Below are 16,002 nucleotides of genomic sequence, written 5' to 3'. Positions count from 1 at the left end.
GTACAACATAGGAGGACAATTGGCTAGCAAACAGTAAGAGTAAGTCTCCGTAAGGGCTAGACAATGCACACTGAAAAAATCAAAGGGTAGGCATTCCTCAAATACAAAGGCACAAAAGCTGAAATTGAGTCGATGATTAATAATTCTATTGCACTAGCAACCAAATAAATTCTGAGACAGCAAGATAATAATAATAATCTCTGATTAAAGATGCTACCAAAAGTCACCAACAACATCCATAGTTCTTGAAAGAAACATAAGTAAAAGGTGAAACAATCCTCAAAGCTATTTGAAAGACACCGCCCAACACGTAGAGTAGACCAGCAGCTTAACTCTCAGTTTGCTCCCTCAGCCTCCTGATGGTGCTCCTAACTGTGACAGCAGCAGCAGTGCTGCAGAAGAAAATAAAACAACACATTTAGTCATTTACTTTAATAGAACATCAAATGAAGACTGGACAAAAGTCAAAAGTAGGGGAATATTACTTCAAAGTATAGGCACCACCGGCCTTCACTTTGCCACAGTCCTTGCATCCCCAAATGCCAACAGCCTTCCTCTTCACAGCATACTGCAACAATGAAATAAAAAGATTTAATCACCTCTATGTAGGAGGTTCAACACTAACACTCATAAAATACAAGCTCTGAGAAAATAGAGCTGCAATACCTTTCCGCAAAATTCACAGAAGTACTTGCTGTGCTGACTGACTTCCATCTTCTTAATCTGCTTACGCAGACTGGCACCATAGCGGGTACCTGATACAACAGGGATAAAGCAAAACCGTAAACACTTGCATCAACAAAAAGACCAAGCTAAAAAATCAAATGCAAACCATATTCAGACAAGCTCACAAATAGCAGCATATCTCACTTACAAACACAAGATAAACATCAATACAGAATTTCCCTTTAGCAATCACTTAAATCAACAGTGTTTCCTATATGTACTCTAATTTACTCAAATAGCCATTTTGTTCTGAATTAATACCTATTCAATGCAACTGCCGAATTACAACTTACAACCACAGAACTGATCATAAAGAACCGAATGTTTTAACTTAGAAACACCACAAAGCGCAACATCAACCAATAAGAGAAAGCTACAGCCAAAACATTTCTCACAAACAATAACACAAAGGCATCCCAAAAGCAATAAAAGCAAGCCATCATGAAACATAGAACAGAACAAAAGCATCTAGAGCTCTCTGAATCGACAGAACTCACCGTACTTCCCGACGATTCCAGCCTTCTTCGTTCTCTTAGTCTGCAACAAAACACAATCACCATTTCTTAGAAACAAACAAATACCAAATCAATCCGAGCTAAATTCGTCAAAACAACTCTGTATTCAGTATTTACTAATCGAATCAAATCCTAGCTTTAGCTCAACAGAAACTTAAGCCTCTAGATTTTAGTGAAAACTCAAGAGAGAGAGAGAGAGAGGTACCATGGTTGTGGATAGAAGAGGATCGCTGGCTCTGAAAGTGGAGAAGCGGCTGCTACTAACTTCTCTCGAGCAATAGGAGAAACCCTAACTCCCCTTGTTCGGTTTTATAAGCATTAATATGACCTTTTGGGCCGACTCTCAAACTGGTCATAGCAGTTTACTCTGCCCAGGCCCAGGCCCACTATATATGAAAAGAAGATTTCTTGCTCCCTGTATTTATTTTTGATTTTTTGTGTTATAACTTAAATTCAAGACCGAGAATCGGAGAACAGGAGAAGTGCATCAGTAACAAAATTTACAAGGAAACATTCTCAATTCTCCTAGCAAAAAAATGTCTCTCATCAGGGCGATGATGATCAAAACGTTTCTCGATTCTCAATTAAAAAATAAATGTCTCTCATGAAGGAACGAATACACTAAGGGACATCACAAGCATTGTTAGTGTAATAATTAACAAGCTTAACTAATTTCTTCATGACACTATATTGAAAGAGGAAACATTGCTAGTAAGCTAGTTCCACCAAAAATGACCTAAAAACCAAAAAGAACCATACCGATACAACAACTCTTGGTATACAAATATATTAAACTCATTCAACACATTATAGTTCTCAGACCACAAAAAAACGCACTATAGTTCAAATCAGGAGTACCTCAATGTCTCGATATCAAGTACTACGTTTGCATTTCAGAGTCGAAATCACAACCAGAAAGATGATTTCAAATAGAAACACGTACTGAAGCAAAGAGTATGTCTTTTTTTTTTTTTTGTTTGTTGATGAAAGCAAAGAGTATGTCATAGCATCACAAATGCTATTGATTTATGATTTTGCTAAAGCAGTATAAAGTATAAATAGAGAATAGCGGAACTAATATGCATGCTCCGTTGTAGTCTAGTTGGTCAGGATATTCGGCTCTCACCCGAAAGACCCGGGTTCAAGTCCCGGCAACGGAATACACTTTTTTTTGTTTTGTTTTGTTTTTATAACAAGTGGAAATAGAGGATGATTTAAGATGCCTCTCCATCCATGACTCCATACATGATTATTAAGCTTGTTACATTGCTCAAGAAAATGCAAATTAAATAGGGTTTTTAATTGTCACTTGTATCGCCTTTTTTTTTTTTTACCCTTCATACATGCAACCACCTGCAAAACATGCTCAGGTATCAATATATAGGCAAAGAATGCAGGAAACATTATGAAGCTAATGTCGAAATGTTGAATGTGGTGAGCCTATGAAATCTGTATTCACAGACTAAAGAAGGAAATAATCCTCTTCATTTGAAATATTGCAACGTGGAAATCAAAGTTCTAAACTAACTGAGTAGAGGAATCACTAATTAGGAATACACAAGGTCTTTTCCATTCCCCTCAGAACGGTTTACTCATCTTATTCATATAAACAAAAGGCAGGGAAGAAAAATGGACAACAACATATATATAATAGATCCGAGTAATCCAATATGCATAACTTGGTGAACTATATATATGATAAAAATCCATTGCTACTCACATCACTTAAAGCATGCTGAGGGGACTTGTTTAGAAGCTTCAAAGGAACCTAACATTCGCCTCACAACAGCTGGAAGGAAGAGTGCTGAAAAGTTTATGAACAATAACAACAGTCAGATGAAGACATGCAGAATTCATATGGACAAACTTCTAAAAAAACTATAGACACAGGAACCGCCAGAGGTTATTACATGATCCCTCTCTCATAAAGTTAGGTCGGGCCTGATAGGTGGTGGTATCACACCCTTCTCAAAGAAACCGTACGTGACACTCGCGTCATACGGCTCCGTCCCGGAATCAGGACCTCCCCTTTCCTTTTACTTCGTAACCTCGAACCCTTTCTTTTCATTCATTCATTGAAGGTAGCTGTAGCTTGCTTCCCATTCCAAGCGCTAGCGGGTAGAAGCTAGTCACCAGAAGCTAACTTCCGGGCCGGGAAGGATCCAAAAAAAGTAAGCGCCCCTGCAATCTTTAGTCATAACCAAATGGAATATAGTTCCCATCCTCCTAATATAACTGATATAGAATTGTTCACGTACTTCTCGGAATTGGAAAATACAGTTCTAGTCTAGTACAGAATATCTCTATGCCGAGCATGTCAATATCTTCTGTGCAATGTCATTCTGCTTATAGAATTTAGCAAAAGAAACAAATTCAAACATGGCTAGTTACTCATTAATATAAACCAATATGAGAGTTCAAAAGCCATAGCGGCTCCCAAAAAGCACAAGGAAACCCAAGAACTCTCTCCAAAGATAAAGTTAACCTCAAGACCACTCAAACGTTTTTCAAGCTTTTTTTCGCTACTAGTCTGAAGTACTGAGTATAAATATACAACTAGTAATTTTTAACTACAAAACCTATGGCTACACAAAAATTACAAAATCTTCATAGATTATAGCCGGGAAGACTCTACAGAGTTTCAATATGTATTTGATTAATCAAAAGATCAGGCATTCATCAGAGGAATCATTCTGATACTGGATACGATATATTGAGTTACTGAAAATGTCACATTTATGAAGAGGACAATAGCCATCATCATAGTTATTCTTATATACTGTATGCCCATTCTTATTTTCTGTTAAGTTCAGATTCTGTAGTTTGAATAAAACACGCTTAGGTCAACTTTAAATACAGTGGACTACTAATTTCCTGAGAATGCATACAGTAGACACTGAACACTCAGATCTTGTACTTGTAAAAGATAGGAACAACACCAACTATAAGTCTATAACACAATTAGCTATGTGAACTAATCCAGCTGCAGATATAATCTAAAAATGAGGAATCTACATAACTATTGGACTAGTGATTTTGACAAGGGCCAAAAATATTACTGCATACCTCTTGCACATTCTCAAAGTAGCAGAAGCTTTAGAATCTGTCAAACACAGAAAACAAGAGAAATGAACAGATTAGAGTCTTATAGAGGCAACAATGTTTTCCTAGAACATGATAAAGAGGTAACAGCAAGATGTGGTTAAATAGAACAATTGTATTCAACTATGAATTCAGCTTCAGAGATGAGGAGATTTACTCATAATCTTCATCCAAATATGAGGCTTCATCCAGTAATGTTATCTTCATAAATATATGCTTAAGTTTCTCGTGCTGAACCATCTCTTCCAAAATCTTGTCCTCAGCAACTGCAGGTGGGATCTTCTTGGCAGCTTCTGTATCCGAACAAGAAAACACCAATTCAGACAACCGATGCTTCTCAACTTGCCGGGTGTATTTGTCCTCTTCTCTTGTTCCCGCCATGAGGAGATGGTAGATGGACACAATTTTCTTCTGTCCCAGACGATATGCCCGGGAGATTGCTTGCCTCTCGACAGACGGGTTCCATGTAACGTCAAGCAGTACAACCCTTGAAGCTCCAACTAAACTGATTCCTTCATTACAGCCTTTGGTTGTAGCTAACATAACCTTTGCTTTGGTGGATGGATCATTGAAATAACTCATCGAGGATTGGCGTTGCTTTGCATCACATTTTCCATCCATATATATTACCTCTTCTCCTTCCACCCAATGAAACTGACGTCTGAGCAGCTCCCTCATCAAGTGCAATGGATCAACCCACTGACTGAACACCAAAACTCTTTCATTCATAGCTTGACAAAGCCGAATGAGATCAACAGTAAATCTTGCCTTCACACCAGCTTCAGGATTCAACTTAATTTCCTTTAGGCTTTCCCAGTCAGCTGCATACTCATCTTCCTCAAAAAACGTAGACCTTTCTTCACTAAGCAAGAGGGATGGATGGATGGTCACTTTAGCCTCTATTCTTTCATATTTGAATGGATTTTTTATCATACGAGTTCTGTTTGAATATCGCTGCTGTAAGGCTGTCGGCTGTAAAACAACAACCGAGTTCCTTAGCCCGGGAAGCTTATCTTGCAGTATGGAGCCTTTGTAAACATGCACAAATGGTGAAATCATCTCTCTGACCTCTCTGGCACGCTTTGTATTATCATCAGCAAATTGGCTTTTCCTTGCATTCCCCTTTGTGCCTCTCACTTGGTATGAAGCCCATTGCTTCTTGTCGAAACCTCCAAGGCAGGTAAGATTGGTGGTCCATTCAGGCCTCACCAAGCGAACTGTATTGTAGAGCTCCTCAAAATTATTCTGGAAAGGAGTTCCAGAGAGGATAATGCGCCTTCTTGTTTTTAGTCTCAAGAGAGACTTCCATGAGTAACTCTGGTCATTGCGAGGATTGTGCCCTTCATCAAATACTACAAGACCAGGAAATTCAAGAAGGATTTTACTCATCTGCTCAGCTTCTTCTACACGTCTTGCAGAAAGTTGTTCAAGTTTTCCTTTCTTGACAGAAGCTCCACATATCTGCTCAAACAGAGAATAACTAATCCCCAAGATGCTTCTTGTCTTTGCCCACGACTTTAGCTTAACTACACGGGTCAAGTTTGTCAGTTCTGACCTTTTAGCATCCTTCACAAGATTGTGAGCTGCTGCATCTTCTTTCCCAGTGAACTCAAGATTGTTAAGATTGTGAAAGGGAATGTCGAAACCCCATTTCTTAAACTCCTCTTCCCAAGTAAGCAGCATGGTACGTGGAGCAACTATGAGTGGCCTGCTTGATGGGTTGAAATTCATGTATGACTGGATGAAGATGATAGTCAGACGAGTCTTCCCAGTTCCAGGTGCATGTGATATAATGCATCCATCACCATCATAAGCACTAGGTTGTGCCAACTTTCCGAGCTCAATTCCACCAGCTAAGTGACTCCAAATAAATTCAAAACCTTCACGCTGATGAGGATACATATCACTTTCAACGCCAGGGATTAAGTCCCACACAGTGCCTTCAGTATGAGCATGGGAGCTAAAGCCAGAATCGTTGCAGTCGTTAAGCTGAAGATCTTCTAGGATAGACCGATTATCTTCTTCATGGAACCTCTTCTCATATTTTCCATAAGGGTTTGGAGCCTGGAATGATCACAACCAAGTTGAACCAACAGAAAATAACTTTAACCATTAGATTTTCGAAAGCAACAATGACATGTATTCAGCATTATCAAAAGATTTAAACGTTAGACTTCAAATGATTTTACTGAAATGAAAAACATCTGAATACTTAATAAGATGAATCTTAATTAAAACATGAAAGGAACATGAATAAAATATAGCAAGACTTACAAAGTCTGGTACAATATACTTGATCTCCTGATGCACATGAGGGCAATATCGACATATAAGTCCAATTTCTTCATCAAGTTCGAGTTCGTGCTTCCCTTGACCACAGAGTTCATGCTGAGTAAGTTCCTTACCGGGAGGGGCTGAGTGCTTACTTTCAACCTGCCAACCAAACTTGCAGTTAGAACAATCTTATAAAAGCAACAAATTAGCTAATGGGAAACAGTACAGTTATGGCAGGTGTCATGTATAGATACTAACAGTTTAATACAGCAGAGAGCATGCAACAAGTGATATATGAGTGCTTTTATGCCATAGTACTAAGATGCTATGAATATTATAGTTAAGTATAACTTATAAAGATTAGATGTTAGGAGTGTTGTTATGTCGATCAACCTACCACATTAAAATCAGTGGAACCAATCTCGTTACACAAGCGGGCAAATTTGAGTTCATCAAAAAGATTATCTAGTTCTATCTCGTGAGCTGACTTCTCTGGTGGAGGACTTGGCTGATGACCAAATGTGAAAAACAACGGAAGAGGTTCAACTATTGGAGCTTCATCTCGTGGAGCTTCATATCTTAGAGCTTCATCTTTGGGAGATTCATCCCCAAAAGGAGGTAACTTTTCCCCTGATACTTCTCCCTTGTCATAAATTGAATCTAAAAGAATCGTAAAGGCATTGCAATCTTTTGGTGCTGTAATGCCCTTTTTGGTGCTCAGCTTCTTCACCTCTTCTTTCTTTTTATATGGTTCAGGATGACTACCACCATATGTCTCACCATTGTCATTCTTTAGTGTATTAGTGGACCTTGAACAGTTGTTTCCTTTGGCCTGGATAATCAGGAAAGTTCATGTCAACATTAAGTTGAACAATTGTGTTGACAAAAGATGAAAGGTGCTTTACTACAATCTATGTATTAGTTATCCAGATGTTAGATATATCTATGCTAAAAGCTGAGAAAGATTGATAGTGGCGACTCTAAAAAAAGAATTATAAATTTGTACATTCCTACCACTACACTCCTCTCGCAAGCACTCTGCATATTAGATTTACTGCCTTTATCAAAACCAGATTCTGAAGTACCACCATGCATCTTATCGTCATTTTCTTTTGCCTGAATTTATAGTAAAGTTTATGTCAATATAATAGCTGTGTTGACTATAGAATAAGGATGGTTTCTACAGCACTGTACTGACCAGCCGGATCTCAGATGTATGCATAAATGAAATATTAACAATGTCAACTCAAGAAAGATGAATAATTTCAAACTTACAGCTTCATTCTCGTTGAATGCCGTCTGCATATCAATTATTCTCCTATTATCAATTGCCATTTCTGAACTACCACCATAAGTCTCATCAATGACATCGTTTCTGTTATCATCAAATCTTGTACAGTTGTTTTGTTTAGCCTGGATATTAGTAAAATTTGTGTCAATTCAAAACCAATAACCCTTTCGGCAGAACTCTTTAAACTGAATACAAAATCAATCACTGAGGTATGCACATAGATTTTCAAGTATGCGATATGAACAGAAGCCTGAGATTTTTTATATCATTATTATTGATAACAGAGTGGCATCAAACTAGAAGTGAAAATCAAAGAAGCCGCTAAACCGACTGAAATGATGCGGTTGCATTAATTCATATTTTGTGCTTGCATGTATGATGCGTAAGAAACCTTTTTCATGAAATCTATGTTTGGCTACCACGCTAATCATTCTAAAACAACGACGCAAGTCACGCAAGACATAATTATGATTTTCAACCCAGCTATGCAGGTAGAAATTATAGGAATACTGCAGTATAATTGTATACTGATTACTGACTCACAATGATATCATATCACACCTAAGTAAGCATTATAACTTAAGTATAGCTATTAAACACTTCACAAGGACTAGAGTTTACTTTGTAAAGAACAGAGTACGGAAAAATTTAATTAAGCATACCTTAGAATCAGTAGAAGCATTGGCATATGCCTTGGCAGTTGAAAATTCATCGAAAAGGTTCTCAACTTCTCTCTCAAAGTCTGATTTCTCAGGAACAGTTGGCTTCTTATCAAAACTGAATCTCTGAGGAAGAAATTCAACTTTTGGGGGTTGAAATGCAATAGTAGGTACCCTTTTCTGTTTTGGTGCCCTTTTGCTGGTTTTTTTGGTAAGGGAGCTGTCCCCTTCAGAAACTTTGCATTGGTTATGCACATCAACACTTCTGTTTCCCTTCTCCTTCAAGCTAACCCCAACAGCTTCTTCTTTCTTCCACACTCTCCCATATTTGTAATCACCACTAACCCCAACACTTTCGTCTTTCTTCCACACTCTCCCATGTTTGTAATCAACACTTCTGTCCCCTTCAGACTGTTTGCATTGATCACCCACATCACCACTTCTGTTTTCCTTCGAACCAACCGCAACACTTTCTTCTTTTTTCCACACTCTCCCTTGTTTGTAATCAACACTTCTGTCCCCTTCAGAGTGTTTGCATTGATCACCCACATCACCACTTCTGTTTTCATTCGAACCAATCACAACACTTTCTTCTTTCCTCCACACTCTCCCATCCTTGCAATCATCACTTTTATCACACCCAGTTCTCTCTTCAGCCAAGAAAGTACTCTCTGCCTGCACCAGTTTCTCACTTCTGTCAATGATAACATGACCAAAAGAAGAATGTAGATCATCCCCATCAGCATTAGCATTTCCTTTAGGAAAAATCCCGAGACTTTCTTCCTTCTGCACTTGCTCACTTCTGACATCAGCATTCTGAGCAGAGCAAGAATGCAGATCATCACCATCATCAGTGATCATTCCTTCCGGAACAAGCTTCGCAGTTTCCACTTTGCTCACTGTCTCACTTCTTTCATTATTAATATCCTGACCACAAGAAGATTGCAGGTCATCCACATTAGCACTGCTCTTTCTCTTTAAGAAAATCTCCACACTTTCTTCTTTGCACTCTTTCTCATCCTTCTCTGCTGTTATCTCAGTCTCCTCTTTCTTTTCCTCCTCACTACTGTCTTCATCTGATGAGGAAACACTTCCCTCATCATAGTCTTCATCTGTCGAATCTTCCTCTGTCAAGAACTCACTTTCATCACTACTGTTGCCTCCCTCTGCTGATGAAACCTCCTCCTCCTCATCATCATCAGTATCATCATCATCACTTACATCAACAACATCATCATAATTTCTACCATCATTCACATCATCAACTCCTCCTCCTCCCTCTTTACCTTTCAAAACTACTACCTCATCATCATCATCATCATCACTATCCACTAAATCGACAACCTCAACCCCATCATCTGAAACAACCCTCCAATGTTTACAACCATCATTTTTGCTATCATCACTTCTCTTTCTCTTCAAGCCAACCGCAGCTCCTTTCCCCTTTCCCTTTCCCCCACTTTTCTTTATAACACTCTCTCGAGAATCAAAGCTCTTTGAAACATTATCATGGTTTTCGAGGGATTCCACATCATCACTTAACCACTCAAAATTTTGTTTCCTAGAGCTGGACTCACCAACATGAGAATGGGAAGCCTGCTGGTTGGACCTTCGCATTTTCTTACTCCTTGCTGGAATTTCCCCACTGTTAGCCTTCAGCTCCCAATATCTTTCCAACAGAGCTTCGTCTCTCTTAGCCCTTGTTCTTGTTGATACAGGTCTATAATCCATAAGAGGACTCCACACTTCCCTGCCAAAAACATAATAATCATCACAAAGTCTCCACATTTACACCAAATCAATCAGCAGATATGCAATAAAAATTTAACATTTCTTACAGAAAATTTGATAAGCTACACAAAGTGAGCAACTTTTACACAGAGAAGAAAAAAACACACACAATGTTCAAACAACAGAACAAAGATTCTACATTTACACTCAAAATCTGTAATTCCACACCTCATAAACACACCCACAAAAAACCTTGATAACAAATAAGATCAAACTTTTCTACCCAAAACAGAAAAACAAAACGGTTTCAAGAAGACTGGCTTTCACACCAAATCAAAAACTAAACACAGGGGGTTCAAAACTTTTGACAAATACAGAAAAAGGTTCAGTCTTTCTCACTGAAACCACACAAACCATACATACACATCTAAACAAACACAGAGGTTCATATTTCTACCCAAGAAAACAGAGCGTCAGAAAATGATCACCACCATGGAAGACATATATGAAAATGAAGCAAGAGCTGTAGAGAAAGAGAAAGGGACGCGCACGCACCAGAGAAGAACACAACAAGCTTTTGTTATCAAAGGAAACCAGAAAGCGAAGAGAAGCTAGAGTACGGACAGAACAGGGTATTGAGAAATACAGAGCATGCAGCTGGGTTCTCTGTTGTCTCTTCACTCTCTCTGTCTCTATTTTGTTACCGGAAGAGTGTCGGAGTCAAATGATGTCTTAACTCTTAACACTCTTCTAGACCAAAATGCCCCTTCATGGCTACCAAGTTCTGTGGGATAGGGAGGCTAGAACGGTATTTGAGGGTGCGAGGATGAGGGGAAATTAGTGCCATATTTGGAAGTTACAGCCTATTGGCTTTCCTGTCCTCAAGATAAGTAAAGAGGCATGTGAAATAGTAAGGCCAATAGACTACACCATCATCATTGCTGTATGTGCTTTCAAATTCAATTCAGCTCAGTTCATTACATCAATTTGATTGGACTCAATGTCACAATCAAGCAAGTTTTAGAAGCAATAGGACAATTTACAAGAAAAAGGCCTGGCCTTTGCTATCATTATTCCTCTTGAAATAAATGAGATGGGTTAAGAGAATTTACACAAGGGTATACAAAAATATCCATGGACAGTTGTATACATAATACATTTGTATCCTAAATGAAATTCAAGAGACGCGTAAGTCACTTAACTTCTCTCTGTTGGAATGCAGTCTATGTTTTTTGACATAATGTGTGCATAAGTTATCTAGTAATAGTTGCGTGCAATTTAGTAGTAAATTTTGGTTGACGGTAAAGTTTGAAGAATCGGTTTTGCTAACGTGACACATAGTGTTGTAACATAACGGTATGAGATTTTTTTTCTTTTGACAAACTTTTAATAACTTAATATATGCTCTTTCAGAACTCGATTATCATCTCTAAGTCTTAAAAAAAAAAAAAGCATACTGATTTAAGAGTTATTACTTGGTGTCTTCTTGAGGTAGATTTAATACTTGTTATGGAGTTGGTATTTCGCTTATTATATGTTCATAGAAAAATCTCCTAAATATCCAGTAGTAACTTGATCTTGCTAACTTGCTATCGCTTGTAGAAGATTTGGGATTGCAATTCAAGTAGGCATTGCTAAAGGCTTCAATAAATAATTAATTACCTTCAGATATATATAGTTACATCTCTTGGGTAATTACTAGCCTGCACACACAGTCCAAACCATGCTTTTACTCTCTGAATCGAAGTTCAATATATATTAACTCTCACCTTCACCAAAAATTTCTTAGACGCCAATGTCACATGATCCTTCAAGGCTTTCTCTGTTTACTAATCTTAGTATGCATAGATGTTGCAAATCTCCTTTCGTTTTTTTCTTTGATGTGTTGATGACAAGCATTTTCAAAACGAATCCAATAAAAAAGAAGATTCTGAGGATATTATATGGGAGCTAGCAGATGTCTCTTCAATCACCATGAGTTGTGTCTTGAAAGCTAAAGTACGTTCTGCTTCTGTGCTTGATGGCTTGATGCATTGATGGGATTTATTGCTTTGGGTAAGAAGGTAGTTGTCAATGTTCTAAATATTATTTCATTAACTAAAGGCTCTGTTGGTCATAATTAATGACATATATATTAAAAGGTCCAAACCAATCTACCCAAGAGATCGAGAGACAAATTAGTCAAGAAAAATTAGCAAAGAGATGGGAGTATTGAGAGATTTATATGTGCATCAGTGCTTGGTGCATAATCCTACCTAGTATCAAAACCACACTTCTAATTTTAAACTCAGTGAAGTTCTTGTGATCCTTGATATTATTCTTTCACCATACTATTACATTATTCGGTCGGAGTTACTGATATCGAGAAAACAATATTTAGCTAGATTCAACGAAATTAGTAGTTTTACGAGTAAAACTTGAGTGAGGTAAGATATAGGTTTGCTCTTACTAAGCATTTTTCTCTTACTAAGCATTGTCCTTAAATCTGTTTGTAACATTTTAATATTTTATTTATTTTGAATTTATTTTGAGTGAATTTATTTGGGTGTTGTTTTCAGTTTTATTTTGAAAAACGTTTTTGACATTTATTTGTGTAACACATGGTGGTTATGTGATTTATTTTGTTTTTATTTCTTGTAACCTATGGCTATTGGTTATTACCTACAAACCTATATATACCACTATTTGTTGCATGAAGAGATGTATCACATGCATGTATTACAACTACATGTTCACCTATCAACTTTTCATAAAAAATTTCCCAAAATGTCATTGTGTTTTTATTCGGCCAAATAAAGGTGTTCTTGTGGTAGAGCTTTGGGTTCCTCCAATTTGTGCCGATTGGTGTGAGTCATACAACTTGTTGTTGGGCAGTTGTATCTTGGAGGGAACAAGTCAAGAGTCTTGTGCACCGGTGTTATTCCACAGAGGGCTTGAATCTCCTAAAGAGAGCGAGATACTCGTGCCTCAGCCTATTGTCAACAAGTTTCTATTATTTGAAATTATAATTAATTTCTTATAATTTCACTAACAATTTTAAGGAGAATCAAAGATGGAGCGTCCTCACAAGAAGCTGTGCGTTCGACAATAGGGGAAACCTCAACTTGAGAAGGATGAGCTTTATTATTATTAGTTTTATCTCTTGGTTTATTTATCATAAAGTCTTTATTATTAGAGTAATGCTAGGTGAACCACATTTTTGGAAACCACTTAGAACTCACCTTAAGTGGCAGCTTATGTGACATACCCACATTTATTATTAGAGTAATGCTAGGTGAACCACATTTTGGAGAAATTTTTCAGTCCTCCCGGAGAACCACATGGTGTTGTACAGTGGTCCTCCCAATTAATAGAAAATCGCTGTGTTGTACTGGTTTTACTGCTTTTAGTTTATTCACCTTGGTATGACTTGTTAAAAATGTTACACGCGGCGGTTTTCTATTAGTTGGGAGGACTACTGTGCAACACCACATGGTTCTCCGGGAGGATTGAAAAATTTCTCCACATTTTAGGAAACCACCTAGAACTCACCTTAAGTGACAGCTTATATGGCATAGCCATGTCATCAAGCACAAAGTTTGATTCCTTTATAATTTTATTTCTTAATTACAATCATTTTTCTTTTTTCACTTTTTCTTGATTTAATCATTAAACCTTTTTTTTTTTTTCTATCTTGATCTCATCTGCGCGACTACGCCGTCTTCATATTCATCAAATCAACATTTGTTCTCTTTCTTCTCTCACCTCTCCTCTCAATCATCTTACCTTCTCTTCGATTAAGAGGAAGATAATGATCAGCCTCAATTCGACCCGATCTCAATCATAGCCATGTTCATTAAAAATAAAGAAGAGTACATAAATTAAATGAAGGGCTATAGTTCTTTTACTTGATCGATCATCAATCTTTACGGCTCTCCTTACCCACGGATGCACTTGCAAATCATGCCAAAGCTCATCCTTAAATCTTTACGGCTCTCCTTATCATAAAGATAGATAATAATCCTAGCCCTAATTAACAATCAATGAATACAATTTGTTCTCACCTCTGATCTCAATCATCTTACCTTCTCTTCAATTGAGAGGATGGGTTCGTTGGTCTCATGAAGATGTAAGATGAGAACGATGCAAATAAGATGAGAAAGAAAGAAAAATTAGGGTTCAAAAGATAAAATGATAGTGAAAAAATAAAAGAATTTTCGCAATAAAGAAAAAATGAAATTATAAAAGAATGAGAAAATATGTCATCTAAGGTGAGCACTAGATAGGTTCCTTAAATAGTGGTTCACTTAGCATTACTCTTATTATTATATCTCATTACTCGTTTCATATATTTGGAACTTTCGTAGATCAACTAAGAGAGGGTTCCAAAAATCCATGCGTCACAAGCAAAAAAGACATCCTCGGAGACCTTGATCACTTATGAACCATATGTGGCAATTACAACCGATATAAACATGGTTCAAAGTGTTGAACGATGGTGGGGAGATTGTGGTGCCAATAGGCATGTCTGCTATGATAAAGCTTGGTTCAAGAGCTACACTCATTTTAAGGAGCCCATACCACTCATGCTTGAAGATTCACATACCACTTATGTATTTGGAACTGGTGAGGTAGAATTCAAATTTACTTCTGGTAAGGTGTTAAGTTTGAAAGATGTGTTGCATACACCTTCTATGGGTAAAAATTTAATGTCTAGTTATCTTATTAATAAGACTGGTTTTAAACAGAATATAGAATCTGATCAGTATGTGATCACCAAAAATGGTGTTTTTGTGGGAAAAAGGTAAGATAGAGGTTTGCTCTTACTGAGCATTTGTCCTAAAACCTTCACACTAATCAGTACATCTCTGATCAAATGAGTAATACAACTAAATGAAAATAAGCCCCCTTGACTATTTACTTCACCCTGATCCCAGCAAAAGATTCAAAATCATAGATAATTATATGCATGCATATGGTACTTACTATTGCTGCTGCAATTTTCAGCGTTCAAAAACTTGCATATATACCTCTGTTGTCTTTTGTGTGCAGATGATCGAAGTTCCCGATTGGCCAAGGACTAAAGAAATAATACCTCAATTTATTGCAAGCCTTTACTTGCTAGAATACGAGACCTGCACCACCTTTGTGATCTGATCTCGTTTTCTGCTACCTGCTTGCTTCCTGTGCTGGGAAACCTGCATGCATATTAACAATTTTACAATTTACCATAAATACTAGCACCGAAATAGTTAAACCACTCCAAGGTCATAAAGTTCTTGAACACTGTTATTTACTTGTTATAGCATGTGTTGATATCTTCCAAATTTTTTTCTGCTAGCCATTGAAGAAGGCCATTAAGTGTTCTATACAGAACATAAAATAGCAAGGGAGATGGTGATCGATCACCCACCGGGGAAAACGTAGCTAGGTAAACGTACAGTAATAGATCAATACAATGAGCTCCCTTTTGAGGTTGTTTTTATTGCTTGCCCTCTACTGGGTACATGTCTAGCTTGGATAATTGTTGTATTCAGAAGAAAAATACAAACACTAAACTAGCTCATTCAATAACCTCCGTTTCAATTTCTCATTGTGGTTGAGAACCATGATCATGATGGCAACAGTAGAAGTGTTCCAAGAGATTCAAAATTTCAAAGAAGCTAGCTAGAGAATAATATATAGTTTTCATATATATATATATATATATATATATATATATATC

General features: G+C 37.3%; 3 protein-coding genes and 1 non-coding gene across 5 annotated transcripts; 1 reads left to right on the top strand and 3 right to left on the bottom strand.

Annotated features, from left to right (window-relative positions):
- Positions 1-120: 120 nt before the first annotated feature.
- Positions 121-1,542, bottom strand: LOC101303809 (60S ribosomal protein L37a-like). The gene is made up of 5 exons (XM_004300256.1): positions 1,447-1,542; positions 1,224-1,263; positions 667-755; positions 486-568; positions 121-392 (listed from the first exon to the last, which is right to left on the bottom strand). The coding sequence occupies exons 1-5, from the start codon at positions 1,447-1,449 to the stop codon at positions 329-331; spliced, it is 279 nt and encodes a 92-aa protein (XP_004300304.1). The 5' UTR covers positions 1,450-1,542; the 3' UTR covers positions 121-328.
- A 786-nt stretch (positions 1,543-2,328) lies between these two features.
- Positions 2,329-2,401, top strand: TRNAE-CUC. Its single transcript has one exon. It is a non-coding gene; the product is annotated as a tRNA-Glu (tRNA).
- Positions 2,402-2,952: 551 nt separating this feature from the next.
- LOC101303331 (DNA repair and recombination protein RAD54B-like) lies at positions 2,953-5,422 on the bottom strand. Of its 2 annotated transcripts, XM_004300255.1 has the most exons (4): positions 4,501-5,422; positions 4,308-4,344; positions 3,152-3,429; positions 2,953-3,045 (listed from the first exon to the last, which is right to left on the bottom strand). In XM_004300255.1, exons 1-2 carry the CDS (start codon positions 5,400-5,402, stop codon positions 4,338-4,340), a joined length of 909 nt encoding a protein of 302 aa, XP_004300303.1. In that variant the 5' UTR covers positions 5,403-5,422; the 3' UTR covers positions 2,953-3,045; positions 3,152-3,429; positions 4,308-4,337. The 2 variants fall into 2 exon arrangements, with proteins under 2 accessions (XP_004300303.1, XP_004300302.1); XM_004300254.1 differs by lacking the exons at positions 2,953-3,045; positions 3,152-3,429 and adding an exon at positions 3,536-3,583.
- A 324-nt stretch (positions 5,423-5,746) lies between these two features.
- Positions 5,747-11,011, bottom strand: LOC101294955. Its single transcript, XM_004301673.1, has 7 exons — positions 10,854-11,011; positions 8,571-10,317; positions 7,893-8,030; positions 7,015-7,449; positions 6,618-6,776; positions 5,899-6,407; positions 5,747-5,804 (listed from the first exon to the last, which is right to left on the bottom strand). The coding sequence occupies exons 2-7, from the start codon at positions 10,296-10,298 to the stop codon at positions 5,747-5,749; spliced, it is 3,027 nt and encodes a 1,008-aa protein (XP_004301721.1). The 5' UTR covers positions 10,299-10,317; positions 10,854-11,011.
- Between the last annotated feature and the right edge of the window lie 4,991 nt (positions 11,012-16,002).

Source organism: Fragaria vesca, linkage group LG5, assembly GCF_000184155.1.
Source record: "Fragaria vesca subsp. vesca linkage group LG5, FraVesHawaii_1.0, whole genome shotgun sequence".
Lineage (NCBI taxonomy): Eukaryota > Viridiplantae > Streptophyta > Magnoliopsida > Rosales > Rosaceae > Fragaria > Fragaria vesca.
Note: the sequence above shows the minus strand (reverse complement) of the source record. Positions and strands in the feature narration are given on the sequence as shown.